Genomic DNA, 14980 nt, shown 5'->3' with positions numbered 1-14980 from the left:
AACCTGTGATATGTGGCTCGAAATGTCCACAGAAACTTCATTTAGGCACTCATAGAGACCCTTCCAGCATGAAAGGTGCAACAAGCATTTTTTGTAGAGGTCATACTCTTTGTACGAATTCAATGAAGACAAGTGATAACCCACATCTCCAAATAGCTTCTAAAGCCTGGAGCTTGAATATACTTTCACAAGGTATTGAATTGAATGAGAACTTTCCGTCCGCATCTGTTACAACATGGAATAAAGTAATTTGGACTCGAGTTGATCCTTACTTCTATATGGTTGAGGTTTTAACAGATTCATATAGGTAGCTGCTGTTGGTAATCTTTCCAGAGCATCTTCAGAAGCATTACCACCAGCCATTTGTATGCAGAACAAAGGCTCAAGATATCGGGATCCAAGCAACGGTCCCCGAGAGCAACCTGTCACAAACTTTAAGATTTTTTTTCGGTTTTCCATTGAAAAGCCTTTGAGTATTTCCCAGAACATCTCAATCACATCATGCTCACTATGGTAGCTTCCTGCATAATTCGTATGTTGCCGCAAATCATCAACGTCCAAGCTGTCAAGTGATCCTGATATTAGAAGCTGAAGCTCATGCTCATTAAACATATCAATCCAATCCTTTTGAATAAGTTGCTGAAATCCTCTCAAGAAATGAGAACTTTGTTGGCGTATCTGAGAATTCAAACGATGATTGGCTACAAGATGGATAAAAGTAATGACATTCTCATTCGTGACGCGCAAGTTCTTTCCCCCTGGAAGCAGCTCCTCTTCTGTTTGCTCTCCATATTCATTATTTGGTATAACAAAGTATAGTTCCAATTCCGAAATGTCACCCTCATAACGCTTTAGAAAGATAAGATGACGGTATAATTCAGGGTCCAAGGAAGGCAAGTCATTCAAATAGTTGTGCTTCTGTTTCAATTTGCTCAAAAAGAACGTAGCAAATGGTAAATCACCAAGAATTCCTTCGAACATAGCCTTTGCAAGAAGAGTACCAAGAAAGTGGAAAAATTGGAGATGTTGCTCATGTATCATTCCAGATCCAGGATTTGGATAAAGCAAATGATCCGCTGTTTCCTTAAATAATCCATACTGCACATCAAAGGAAGCCCGTGTGATGTTTTCCATGAAATCTTTGAATATTCCACCTCCATCTATTCCAGCTTCTTCAACTCCGAACTCATTGACAAAAGTCACACGAATCAGTCCTCAGAGATCATCTTCTGACAACTAACTCATTTGATTATAGGCGTCTTCCAAAATATGATCAAGTCTTATTTTGAATCGGTTTCTAGTAAATACAACATGAGATCCATGTTTTTGCCTAGCAGCAGCTAGTTGAGAAGTGAAAGTTTTAACCCTGCTATAACAACATGAATGTTGCTACCAAAGCTTTTGTCACCACTTAGCACTGTCTTCACTGCATCACGAAGCCGTCTCCCAGCCGTTGTTGTAAATTCTCCTGGTACACTAAGAATAACAAATTGTCCAATTCGGAATGTCTGGATTGGGAGTATTGAAGGAGCCCAATCATATGGAAGCTTCATTTACTGGTGGGGTAGATTGTTGAATAGTAGGCTGGCCAACAGTAGATGTGAACAAAGGTTACGGTTGCTGATACTGCAAACTATGCCACGGGCCTGCATTATTGAAAGGTGATTCCGTTGTCAATCCAGGAGGTGTTAATGAAGCAACACTGGCTGGGAAAGTTGTGAAGTTGCCCGCAGCTGGAGCTGATCCCGCCAAAGGCCCTTGGGCTCCAGAAACGTGAGCAGGTAAGGATGATGGAACAGACAACTGGGACATCATAAATTCAAGCGGATTTACATTTGAAAGATCCCGATATGCTTTTACCACAGGTCTAACATCAAAGGAGGCCCAATTGCTATCACCAGAACTTGTTGGATTCGCAAGTTGAACCACGGTAACTGGTGTGATTTGAGGAATTGCTGGAGCAAAAGGTGGTTCAGGAATATCATCAAAATCAATAAGGCTCCTGATAGTCTCAAGCTTCACTTCTGTTTGGGTTTCATTGATGGATGCCACACTACCGGAAGACGTCGTTTTTTGTGTGAATCCTGAGCCATTAGCAGTTTGTCCACTGTTTGCTATCAGGTAAAGAATGAGTTTGCGGATCCCACTCTTTGAAGAATATTTCTTTTGCATGCTGATTTCCTCCTTCTTGAAGTGCACTAACTTCTTGTGCAGTAAATTTAACCATGGAAATTGATTTTATTCTATGAGTAAAATCTCGGTGTATTCCAGTACAGATTGTGCAAACAAACGTCCAAAAATTTGTGCATACATATTGCGGTCCTAAGCTATTGCAATTAATGCATCTTCGATTATGTGTAAGTTTGAGGAGACCTTGAATGATTCGTTCATTTTTTCTTATCTTCCTTTACTCGACTTGTCATCTCCGCTTCTAAGAACTTAGAAGATGATGAATGTGCAGAAGTAATACTCTGATTTTGCAGGAGATAAAGAAGCATTTAAGCACCCTTTTTTAAGCTGACGATGACGGTCAATGAGAAAGATCCAGCAGTGTAATAACCAGAGAGAGGAAGTGATTTTCTGAATTGGTAAATTACGGCATTGTACAACTTGGAATTTGCATCCATTTTGCCGGAAAGAATTTACTGTAGATTTTTCGAGTCTCCATTATTTCCTTAAAAGAAAGGAAATTTTCCACTTTCCATGAAAATGAACTTCTCTTCCCAGAACTATCAAGAAGGGAACTGCTGCTGTTTAACTCAGAATCAGGCTCAGTAAAATCCTGCATTATTGATGTCTCTTTCAATATAAGAGGCTCAACAACAGGTTCATACATGACCTGACAATGCTGGGGACTATCCAGAATGGTTCTGACAGCAAGTTCAAACATGACTTGACAAACTCAAAAAAAATTCAAAAAGAGTATATCAACAGGTTCATACATGACCTGATGACAAACTTGAATACTTTGAGAAAATTCCACAAGTTCATACATAACTTGACAACACTGGAATAATCAAAGAGAAATATTCTCCAAAACAGGTTCAGACATGACCTGGGAATATTGGAATAAAACTCAACAGCAACGGGTTCATACATGACCTGACAATGCTGGAACACCAAGAACGGTTCTGACAGTAAGTTCAAACATGACTTGACAACTCAGAAAAAGTTCAAAAAGAGTATATCAACAGTTCATACATGACCTGAGAATACTGAAATAATCATAGAGAAAGATTTTCCAAAACAAGTTCAGACATGACCTGGTAATACTGGAATGAAAGCTCAACAACAGGTTCATACATGACCTGACAATGTTGGGGAATATCAAGAATTTCTGACAGCAGGTTCAGACATGACCTAACAAACTCGGAACAATTCAAAAAGAGTATATCAACAGGTTCATACATGAACTGATGACAAACTTGAATACATTGAGAAAATTTCCACAACAAGTTCATACATGACTTGACAACATTGGAAAGATTCTTCAAAAACAGGTTCAGACATGACCTGGGAATATCGGAATAAAAGCTCAACAACAACGGGTTCATACATGACCTGACAATGCTGGAACATCCATAGAATTTTCAACAACTTAAACCTAAGTTTTTTATTAGTGGGCCTGACAAGATTTAAAAATCATGCTCCTACGTATCTCAAAAGAGAAATCAAGGCTTACGTAGTTCTGGGTAGAAAATGTTTGTTTGTTGGTCGATTTTAGCGAAAGCTACTTTGTGTCAAATCGACAAAAACATTGTTGGACTACCCAAAACAGGTGGAAAAACATTGCCTTGCATTGTTTTGAAACAAAGTACCTTTCGTTTGAGAAAAGGTTTAAGAGTCAATCGCACGACGGCGAGAAAAGAAATTGATTGGTTTGATGTGTTTTGAATAATGGCGAGAACTTGGATGAGCGAGATATACATCTCGAATCCTAGTCTCAGGAGTGCATGGTATACACCATATTCCATTTCCATCTTTATTGAAAAAGTATTAAGGTAGGAATTAGGTATTTTGAAGTTTGAAAGACGAGTACTTTGACTTACAAGCTCTTACAACTTGGGTCTAATACTCGGGACTACGGCTGGACATTCCACCCAGGCAGTCTGTTGCTTTCCAATATTGCTAAGAAAATGATTCGAATATTTACGAATGTTTTAGAGGGAAGACGAATATTTATGGCTTACAAGCTCTTACAGCTTGAGCCTAATATTCGGGATTACGACTGGATATTCCCTCCAGGTAATCTTTTTCTTCCAACTTTATTAAGAAGAGGTTTTGAATATTGGAGTGTGGAAGAGAAGACGAATATTTATGGCTTGCAAGCTCTTACAGCTTGAGCCTAATATTCGGGATTATGATTGGATATTCCCTCCAGGATAATCTTTTTCTTCACGTTTTATTTGGAAAATGATTTGAATATTAGAGTGTTAAAGAGAAGACGAATATTAACGGCTTGTAAGTTCTTACAGCTTGAGCCTAATATTCGGGATTACGACTGGATATTCCATCCAGGTAATCTTTTTCTTCCAATTTTATTAGGAAAAAGATTTGAATATTTGGAGTAAAATAATCAAAGTACAGAGGTTTGAAATTATTGAAAGTTAAGTTGATGTTGCTTAAGAGCTCATTGTAAGAAAGCCCAAGAGTAAGCCATGTGAGGTTGATGGCGATGCTTAAAAGAAATCGACTTACAAGGGTATGGAAATAGGCTAGACATTGAATCGACAATTAGGTTATTTATATTTTTAAAGCGGTTTTGAATGGATGATGAAATTAAAGGGAACCAAATTTGTGTTATTAAGTGATAATGAAACTATGAGTGTAGGAGAAATCATAATAAAACATAAACATGAGTAAAAACAAAACTGAGAAAATGGAATGTTGAAAAAACCAAAATAACACACATGGGTGTCGAACCCAGGACTAAGGGCCTACCAAACCAACACTCTGGCCAACTCCACCACTGGTCCACTGATAATGACATCGGCAAGGAAAAATAATAAAAGGGAAAAAAGATGCATAAGTGAAAAAAAAGCTAAACAGAGGAACAACAGGCTATCCAGCAGAAAACGATTGCTTCATGGTGATGTTAAAACAACGGCAAATCCCACGAAACATGTTTCTTCGGCACAAAACCGAAATCACAAAGCCTTTCAAACAGAAATCCAAACATATCTTGAAGTGACACAATCATCAAGTGTAAAGAAACTCAACAAGCATATTAAAAAACAAACAATAATAAAAACACGTAACCAAACCATTACCTATGCAAAAGAGATCGGATTTGGGTGACTATAGTGGAGACTTAGGCGAGGATGCCCTCACCCCAATAGCCAAGGTTTGACGCTAGAAAAATGAAGAATAGATTGAGCTCGAAGGTTGTTATTGTTGCCAGAAAAATGTCGAGTCGTGATGCGACGGTTCTGATTGTAGCCTTTCTGGTTGTAACAAGGGTGACGGCGGAGAGTTTAAGGGATTTGTGGTTTTTACAGCTGATGTGTGGAGTATAGAGGGTTATTTTTCTGTGTGAACAGTTTTCTTGAATCCTCTCTTTTCTTTTTTTGAATGGTAGCCGCCTTTCTCTCCAAAATTAGGGTTTTTCAGCTCTTGAACAGTAGCCGCTAATCTTCTCCTCCTTTTCTGTGAACAGTATCCGCTCTTTTTATAATCTCACTGCTAGGGTTTGGAATTGGTCACTGGGATCAAAAGAGTATTAGAATTGGAAGTGCTTTCTTGTGTTGCTCTGTTGTCTACTCCATTTTGGTGTATGCTCTGAAAAAGGTAGCTTGTACCTTGTACCTTCTCCTTGGAAATATTTTGATTCCCTTTTGTTGCTGCGTATTTTCACTGCTGGTAAATGGTTATTCACTGCTAGTTATTTTCGCTCATTCTCTTTAAATTCTGTTGGTTTTCAGGTACTTGTGGTGTTTCCTGAAGTTTAACACTGGGAGCATGCTGTAGCTTTGAGAGATTCTCAAGTAGCTTAGATCGGATACTATCGAGTAAAAGTCGAGTACTTTCGTTTTCCATGTTACTTGGGGCAACATGAAGGGCATAATCTTGACCAAAATATTCAATATACTCATGCTTTGGCATTTCGTATTCTGACAACATAAGGGGGCTATTTGCTTTGCCATTGAAAACTAGAGTCCTTATAAAATCGGAAACTGTCCATTACAATAGGTTGTAGGGCCTCTTTAGCCGAGAAATCACTGTCCATTATGCCTTGGATTAGCAAGTCTTCGAGTCTACTCCACCTGCACTAAACTTCTCATCTTTGAAAAGCAACTCAATAAGAGCATCTCTCAGATATGGATTTGAATCTGTTAAAAGCCGCTTAGCGAAATACAGGTATGAAACTGCAAGCACCATGAAGGTGGGATCGGCATTAGGTGCTAAACCTTCTAAAACAGCTAGAGACCTCAATATCAGAGCATAGTAAGCTGGGACATTAAACGGAAATTGATACAGAACATTCCCAAGACCATCCACTAGTGTCTTGAAGTTAAGTTCACTCACAGTAAAATTAAGTGCGTCATCAAAAAAAAATCTCTAAGTGCTGGCACAATTGGAGAAACATCGACGTCCGGTGAAAGGAAATCAAGAGCATAGTAGTCACGAGCCATAGCTTCGTTATCTCGGTTAACCAAGTGAACAACATGACCAATTATAGCAGATCGCGCATCTTCCGGTGTCTCACTCATCATTCCGAAGTCGAGAAAAGTAAGTCTCCCATAAGGCATTGCTAAAAGGTTCCCAGGATTTGGATCTGCATGGAAATATCCATACTCGAGTAGTTGTTTGAGGCTGTATTGTCCAATCATATATGCGTTCTGTCGATGAAAAGAGATGGGAAACAACAGTTTCTGCCACAACATTCCAGCTTTTATCTGCTAGAAGAGACACAAGTGTGACTGGTAGATCATTCAGCACGGTTTGTTGGTCAACATTTATAAAAGGCATGTATTTGCAGCAGGTAACAGATAGCAGACCAATAAACTGCAGTGTCGTAGAAGGAAAATTGGACACAACTAAATTCAAGAGCATCCATAAGCCGTTGTCTTTTAAAACCTATCTCTGCATGACACAAAACAGCCACAACTTCCAAGAGAACATCCCAGACTCCTTGTGATTTGGAGCTCAATATGTAAGAATTTCATTTTTCCTAGTTCAATTAGAGGAAGAGAACCGGTTTTAACAATCTTGATTTTAGCATGAACCTTCTTTTGGATTTCAAAAGATTTGCATGAACTCTGAACAAACTCCTCTTGTGAAACCTTCAGGAAATCCAATAGCCAACCCTGTGGAGCCTTCCCTAAGCATCTTACAACCTGTGATATGTGGCTCGAAATGTCCACAGAAACTTCATTTAGGCACTCATAGAGACCCTTCCAGCATGAAAGGTGCAACAAGCATTTTTTGTAGAGGTCATACTCTTTGTACGAATTCAATGAAGACAAGTGATAACCCACATCTCCAAATAGCTTCTAAAGCCTGGAGCTTGAATATACTTTCACAAGGTATTGAATTGAATGAGAACTTTCCGTCCGCATCTGTTACAGCATGGAATAAAGTAATTTGGACTCGAGTTGATCCTTACTTCTATATGGTTGAGGTTTTAACAGATTCATATAGGTAGCTGCTGTTGGTAATCTTTCCAGAGCATCTTCAGAAGCATTACCACCAGCCATTTGTATGCAGAACAAAGGCTCAAGATATCGGGATCCAAGCAACGGTCCCCGAGAGCAACCTGTCACAAACTTTAAGATTTTTTTTCGGTTTTCCATTGAAAAGCCTTTGAGTATTTCCCAGAACATCTCAATCACATCATGCTCACTATGGTAGCTTCCTGCATAATTCGTATGTTGCCGCAAATCATCAACGTCCAAGCTGTCAAGTGATCCTGATATTAGAAGCTGAAGCTCATGCTCATTAAACATATCAATCCAATCCTTTTGAATAAGTTGCTGAAATCCTCTCAAGAAATGAGAACTTTGTTGGCGTATCTGAGAATTCAAACGATGATTGGCTACAAGATGGATAAAAGTAATGACATTCTCATTCGTGACGCGCAAGTTCTTTCCCCCTGGAAGCAGCTCCTCTTCTGTTTGCTCTCCATATTCATTATTTGGTATAACAAAGTATAGTTCCAATTCCGAAATGTCACCCTCATAACGCTTTAGAAAGATAAGATGACGGTATAATTCAGGGTCCAAGGAAGGCAAGTCATTCAAATAGTTGTGCTTCTGTTTCAATTTGCTCAAAAAGAACGTAGCAAATGGTAAATCACCAAGAATTCCTTCGAACATAGCCTTTGCAAGAAGAGTACCAAGAAAGTGGAAAAATTGGAGATGTTGCTCATGTATCATTCCAGATCCAGGATTTGGATAAAGCAAATGATCCGCTGTTTCCTTAAATAATCCATACTGCACATCAAAGGAAGCCCGTGTGATGTTTTCCATGAAATCTTTGAATATTCCACCTCCATCTATTCCAGCTTCTTCAACTCCGAACTCATTGACAAAAGTCACACGAATCAGTCCTCAGAGATCATCTTCTGACAACTAACTCATTTGATTATAGGCGTCTTCCAAAATATGATCAAGTCTTATTTTGAATCGGTTTCTAGTAAATACAACATGAGATCCATGTTTTTGCCTAGCAGCAGCTAGTTGAGAAGTGAAAGTTTTAACCCTGCTATAACAACATGAATGTTGCTACCAAAGCTTTTGTCACCACTTAGCACTGTCTTCACTGCATCACGAAGCCGTCTCCCAGCCGTTGTTGTAAATTCTCCTGGTACACTAAGAATAACAAATTGTCCAATTCGGAATGTCTGGATTGGGAGTATTGAAGGAGCCCAATCATATGGAAGCTTCATTTACTGGTGGGGTAGATTGTTGAATAGTAGGCTGGCCAACAGTAGATGTGAACAAAGGTTACGGTTGCTGATACTGCAAACTATGCCACGGGCCTGCATTATTGAAAGGTGATTCCGTTGTCAATCCAGGAGGTGTTAATGAAGCAACACTGGCTGGGAAAGTTGTGAAGTTGCCCGCAGCTGGAGCTGATCCCGCCAAAGGCCCTTGGGCTCCAGAAACGTGAGCAGGTAAGGATGATGGAACAGACAACTGGGACATCATAAATTCAAGCGGATTTACATTTGAAAGATCCCGATATGCTTTTACCACAGGTCTAACATCAAAGGAGGCCCAATTGCTATCACCAGAACTTGTTGGATTCGCAAGTTGAACCACGGTAACTGGTGTGATTTGAGGAATTGCTGGAGCAAAAGGTGGTTCAGGAATATCATCAAAATCAATAAGGCTCCTGATAGTCTCAAGCTTCACTTCTGTTTGGGTTTCATTGATGGATGCCACACTACCGGAAGACGTCGTTTTTTGTGTGAATCCTGAGCCATTAGCAGTTTGTCCACTGTTTGCTATCAGGTAAAGAATGAGTTTGCGGATCCCACTCTTTGAAGAATATTTCTTTTGCATGCTGATTTCCTCCTTCTTGAAGTGCACTAACTTCTTGTGCAGTAAATTTAACCATGGAAATTGATTTTATTCTATGAGTAAAATCTCGGTGTATTCCAGTACAGATTGTGCAAACAAACGTCCAAAAATTTGTGCATACATATTGCGGTCCTAAGCTATTGCAATTAATGCATCTTCGATTATGTGTAAGTTTGAGGAGACCTTGAATGATTCGTTCATTTTTTCTTATCTTCCTTTACTCGACTTGTCATCTCCGCTTCTAAGAACTTAGAAGATGATGAATGTGCAGAAGTAATACTCTGATTTTGCAGGAGATAAAGAAGCATTTAAGCACCCTTTTTTAAGCTGACGATGACGGTCAATGAGAAAGATCCAGCAGTGTAATAACCAGAGAGAGGAAGTGATTTTCTGAATTGGTAAATTACGGCATTGTACAACTTGGAATTTGCATCCATTTTGCCGGAAAGAATTTACTGTAGATTTTTCGAGTCTCCATTATTTCCTTAAAAGAAAGGAAATTTTCCACTTTCCATGAAAATGAACTTCTCTTCCCAGAACTATCAAGAAGGGAACTGCTGCTGTTTAACTCAGAATCAGGCTCAGTAAAATCCTGCATTATTGATGTCTCTTTCAATATAAGAACTTCAGTTGGGAAAATGACAGTGTCTTGGACAAGAAAACCTGAATCTTGATCAAATAGACTAGTAAGCGTCACAAATTCACGCCAACCCCAATCCTTTGCAGCTTGCGAGCGTCCACATAGGGGCGACATGAATACTACTTCCATGCTCATTTGAAGTAAACCACTGCATATCATTCTTAGTAAATTCTGAACCGTTTAGAAGGCGTGATTTGGCTACAGTCACGTAAACCTCTTTTGCGAAGCGAACATGCAACCTCCAAGGATAGCCTTCCTTTTCCAATTGTACGGTACGGATGGCAGTATGTGGTATCAAAAGTTAAAGTATTGATAGGGCGTATCAAGAAATAGGTCTGCTAAAGAACTCCGTCTAATGTGTTCGCTCTTCATCGCAACATCTGTGAAGATAATTTGATCGGGCTGCACCCCTTGTGCAGCAGCATATGCCCTCAGTCTCATTTCTCCTGCTGCAGGAAATTTCAGGAGCCAAAGTGCACTGTTGGGCACACGTTTAAGTATATTGCACCATGTATTAAATATTCCAGGATCCTTTAAATTGAGAGAATTTCACAAAAGGTTGATCAGGAAGCTTTTTGATTCTATCATTCTCTTTGACACCCTTTTGAGAATCAGCAACGGCATCAATGTCTTACACAATCTCTTGTACTTCAAATTCACTCTTATCAATTTCTAAATTTCCTATGTATTTTGCTTTGTGAAGACTATCAAGAGTTCCAACTTGTTTGTTTTTTCGTGGATTCCAATCACAAAGTGTGAGAAAATAATGAGAAAGGATAGAAGAAGAGAAGTTTTCATTGCTTTACTCATTGTGTTTTTCTTCAACGGTGTTTTGGTGATGAGATACTTTATCCACATGCCATGTAAATGGATGAATGACGTAATTGAAATATGAATGAATATGTGTACGGATGAATGGAAGCTTTACAATGTGAATGAAATAATGTGAATGCAAATTTGAACATTATAATATAAAAATAAAAATGTGAATGCAAATTTGAACATGATATATAAAAATAAAAATGGTATATAGATGGAAATCTCCTTGAAAGGGAAAATGATGTTCCATGAGAGACAAAACATGGATTGAATTTAGACATGAGAATGACATTCCAATTGATTCTATCAAAATGTATCAAACATCTGAAGCCAAATGGAGAGGTAAAAAATCTGATGATCATGGAATGGCAAGTAGTGGCAATGTCTAAACAATCTGTGTAGGTGGATAGATTTGTGACCAGATGAAACGGTCATGAGGAGGAGAGAAAATGAATGATCGATGGAACATTTTTCAGGACCAAAATCAGGGTATGACAGTTGCCCCTATTTAAACATCCTCCACCAGAGGAAAATTAAGCAGCACTTTTCATCGGATCGCAGTGGGGGATGGTTAAATACTATGGAGACCCAGATTTTGATCCAGAAAAATGCAAATATTATGATATGATATGCATGGATGCGTGATTTTTTTTGAATTTTATATGTTAGGGATACGAAGATGCTACCGGACAGACCAATCTGTGGGGAATACTGATGGTCCACAGGGAAACAGACAAAAGGGTAAAACAACTCGCTGGGGATAACAATTCTGTTGGAGAGTCAGACACACACCGAAGAGTACCCAAAGTGAAATTCGATGAACGACACTTAGAATACAAGAGATTTCGGCAGTAAGTTCACACATGACTTACTAAACCAGAATAAGAAAAATTTCTACAACAGGTTCATACATGACCTGATAACACTGAAACAATCATAGAGAAATATTCTTAAAAACAGGTTCATACATGACCTGGTAACACTGAAATAAAGGCTCAACAACAGGTTCATACATGACCTGACAATGCTGGGGACTATCCAGAATGGTTCTGACAGCAAGTTCAAACATGACTTGACAAACTCAAAAAAAATTCAAAAAGAGTATATCAACAGGTTCATACATGACCTGATGACAAACTTGAATACTTTGAGAAAATTTCCACAAGTTCATACATAACTTGACAACACTGGAATAATCAAAGAGAAATATTCTCCAAAACAGGTTCAGACATGACCTGGGAATATTGGAATAAAAACTCAACAGCAACGGGTTCATACATGACCTGACAATGCTGGAACACCAAGAACGGTTCTGACAGTAAGTTCAAACATGACTTGACAACTCAGAAAAAGTTCAAAAAGAGTATATCAACAGTTCATACATGACCTGAGAATACTGAAATAATCATAGAGAAAGATTTTCCAAAACAAGTTCAGACATGACCTGGTAATACTGGAATGAAAGCTCAACAACAGGTTCATACATGACCTGACAATGTTGGGGAATATCAAGAATTTCTGACAGCAGGTTCAGACATGACCTAACAAACTCGGAACAATTCAAAAAGAGTATATCAACAGGTTCATACATGAACTGATGACAAACTTGAATACATTGAGAAAATTTCCACAACAAGTTCATACATGACTTGACAACATTGGAAAGATTCTTCAAAAACAGGTTCAGACATGACCTGGGAATATCGGAATAAAAGCTCAACAACAACGGGTTCATACATGACCTGACAATGCTGGAACATCCATAGAATTTTCAACAACTTAAACCTAAGTTTTTTATTAGTGGGCCTGACAAGATTTAAAAATCATGCTCCTACGTATCTCAAAAGAGAAATCAAGGCTTACGTAGTTCTGGGTAGAAAATGTTTGTTTGTTGGTCGATTTTAACGAAAGCTACTTTGTGTCAAATCGACAAAAACATTGTTGGACTACCCAAAATAGGTGGAAAAACATTGCCTTGCATTGTTTTGAAACAAAGTACCTTTCGTTTGAGAAAACGTTTAAGAGTCAATCGCACCGCGACGAGAAAAGAAATTGATTGGTTTGATGTGTTTTGAATAATGGCGAGAACTTGGATGAGCGAGATATACATCTCGAATCCTAGTCTCAGGAGTGCACGGTATACACCATGTTCCACTTCCATCTTTATTGAAAAAGTATTAAGGTAGGAATTAGGTATTTTGAAGTTTGAAAGACGAGTACTTTGACTTACAAGCTCTTACAACTTGGGTCTAATACTCGGGACTACGGCTGGACATTCCACCCAGGCAGTCTGTTGCTTTCCAATATTGCTAAGAAAATGATTCGAATATTTACGAATGTTTTAGAGGGAAGACGAATATTTATGGCTTACAAGCTCTTACAGCTTGAGCCTAATATTCGGGATTACGACTGGATATTCCCTCCAGGTAATCTTTTTCTTCCAACTTTATTAAGAAGAGGTTTTGAATATTGGAGTGTGGAAGAGAAGACGAATATTTATGGCTTGCAAGCTCTTACAGCTTGAGCCTAATATTCGGGATTATGATTGGATATTCCCTCCAGGATAATCTTTTTCTTCACGTTTTATTTGGAAAATGATTTGAATATTAGAGTGTTAAAGAGAAGACGAATATTAACGGCTTGTAAGTTCTTACAGCTTGAGCCTAATATTCGGGATTACGACTGGATATTCCATCCAGGTAATCTTTTTCTTCCAATTTTATTAGGAAAAAGATTTGAATATTTGGAGTAAAATAATCAAAGTACAGAGGTTTGAAATTATTGAAAGTTAAGTTGATGTTGCTTAAGAGCTCATTGTAAGAAAGCCCAAGAGTAAGCCATGTGAGGTTGATGGCGATGCTTAAAAGAAATCGACTTACAAGGGTATGGAAATAGGCTAGACATTGAATCGACAATTAGGTTATTTATATTTTTAAAGCGGTTTTGAATGGATGATGAAATTAAAGGGAACCAAATTTGTGTTATTAAGTGATAATGAAACTATGAGTGTAGGAGAAATCATAATAAAACATAAACATGAGTAAAAACAAAACTGAGAAAATGGAATGTTGAAAAAACCAAAATAACACACATGGGTGTCGAACCCAGGACTAAGGGCCTACCAAACCAACACTCTGGCCAACTCCACCACTGGTCCACTGATAATGACATCGGCAAGGAAAAATAATAAAAGGGAAAAAAGATGCATAAGTGAAAAAAAAGCTAAACAGAGGAACAACAGGCTATCCAGCAGGAAACGATTGCTTCATGGTGATGTTAAAACAACGGCAAATCCCACGAAACATGTTTCTTCGGCACAAAACCGAAATCACAAAGCCTTTCAAACAGAAATCCAAACATATCTTGAAGTGACACAATCATCAAGTGTAAAGAAACTCAACAAGCATATTAAAAAACAAACAATAATAAAAACACGTAACCAAACCATTACCTATGCAAAAGAGATCGGATTTGGGTGACTATAGTGGAGACTTAGGCGAGGATGCCCTCACCCCAATAGCCAAGGTTTGACGCTAGAAAAATGAAGAATAGATTGAGCTCGAAGGTTGTTATTGTTGCCAGAAAAATGTCGAGTCGTGATGCGACGGTTCTGATTGTAGCCTTTCTGGTTGTAACAAGGGTGACGGCGGAGAGTTTAAGGGATTTGTGGTTTTTACAGCTGATGTGTGGAGTATAGAGGGTTATTTTTCTGTGTGAACAGTTTTCTTGAATCCTCTCTTTTTCTTTTTTTGAATGGTAGCCGCCTTTCTCTCCAAAATTAGGGTTTTTCAGCTCTTGAACAGTAGCCGCTAATCTTCTCCTCCTTTTCTGTGAACAGTATCCGCTCTTTTTATAATCTCACTGCTAGGGTTTGGAATTGGTCACTGGGATCAAAAGAGTATTAGAATTGGAAGTGCTTTCTTGTGTTGCTCTGTTGTCTACTCCATTTTGGTGTATGCTCTGAAAAAGGTAGCTTGTACCTTGTACCTTCTCCTTG

At 38.5% G+C, this 14980-nt stretch overlaps 3 protein-coding genes across 3 annotated transcripts; all 3 read right to left on the bottom strand.

Moving 5' to 3' along the window:
* Positions 1-228: 228 nt before the first annotated feature.
* LOC127103934 (E3 ubiquitin-protein ligase UPL6-like) lies at positions 229-2172 on the bottom strand. The gene is given in 2 exon segments (XM_051041164.1): positions 229-1366; positions 1616-2172. Coding segments are annotated over 2 exon segments (1695 nt in total).
* Positions 2173-5877: 3705 nt separating this feature from the next.
* On the bottom strand, positions 5878-6830 carry LOC127103933 (protein ACTIVITY OF BC1 COMPLEX KINASE 3, chloroplastic). The gene is made up of 3 exons (XM_051041163.1): positions 6573-6830; positions 6264-6504; positions 5878-6173 (listed from the first exon to the last, which is right to left on the bottom strand). The coding sequence occupies exons 1-3, from the start codon at positions 6828-6830 to the stop codon at positions 5878-5880; spliced, it is 795 nt and encodes a 264-aa protein (XP_050897120.1).
* A 732-nt stretch (positions 6831-7562) lies between these two features.
* LOC127103931 (E3 ubiquitin-protein ligase UPL6-like) lies at positions 7563-9506 on the bottom strand. The gene is given in 2 exon segments (XM_051041159.1): positions 7563-8700; positions 8950-9506. Coding segments are annotated over 2 exon segments (1695 nt in total).
* Between the last annotated feature and the right edge of the window lie 5474 nt (positions 9507-14980).

The sequence above is a fragment of the Lathyrus oleraceus genome, chromosome 7 (genome assembly GCF_024323335.1).
Source record: "Lathyrus oleraceus cultivar Zhongwan6 chromosome 7, CAAS_Psat_ZW6_1.0, whole genome shotgun sequence".
NCBI lineage: Eukaryota > Viridiplantae > Streptophyta > Magnoliopsida > Fabales > Fabaceae > Lathyrus > Lathyrus oleraceus.
This window is presented reverse-complemented; position numbering and strand designations above follow the sequence as displayed.

Bases quoted from the DNA above. Each gene is read 5' to 3' on its own strand.
- LOC127103933 (XM_051041163.1), bottom strand. From the start codon at position 6,830: ATGATTGGACAATACAGCCTCAAACAACTACTCGAGTATGGATATTTC. The intron at 6,505-6,572 runs GTGCCAGCACTT...CTTAACTTCAAG, and splicing joins ACGTCGATGTTTCTCCAATT to ACACTAGTGGATGGTCTTGG. The intron at 6,174-6,263 runs GTGGAGTAGACT...TGTAATGGACAG, and splicing joins AGATGAGAAGTTTAGTGCAG to TTTCCGATTTTATAAGGACT.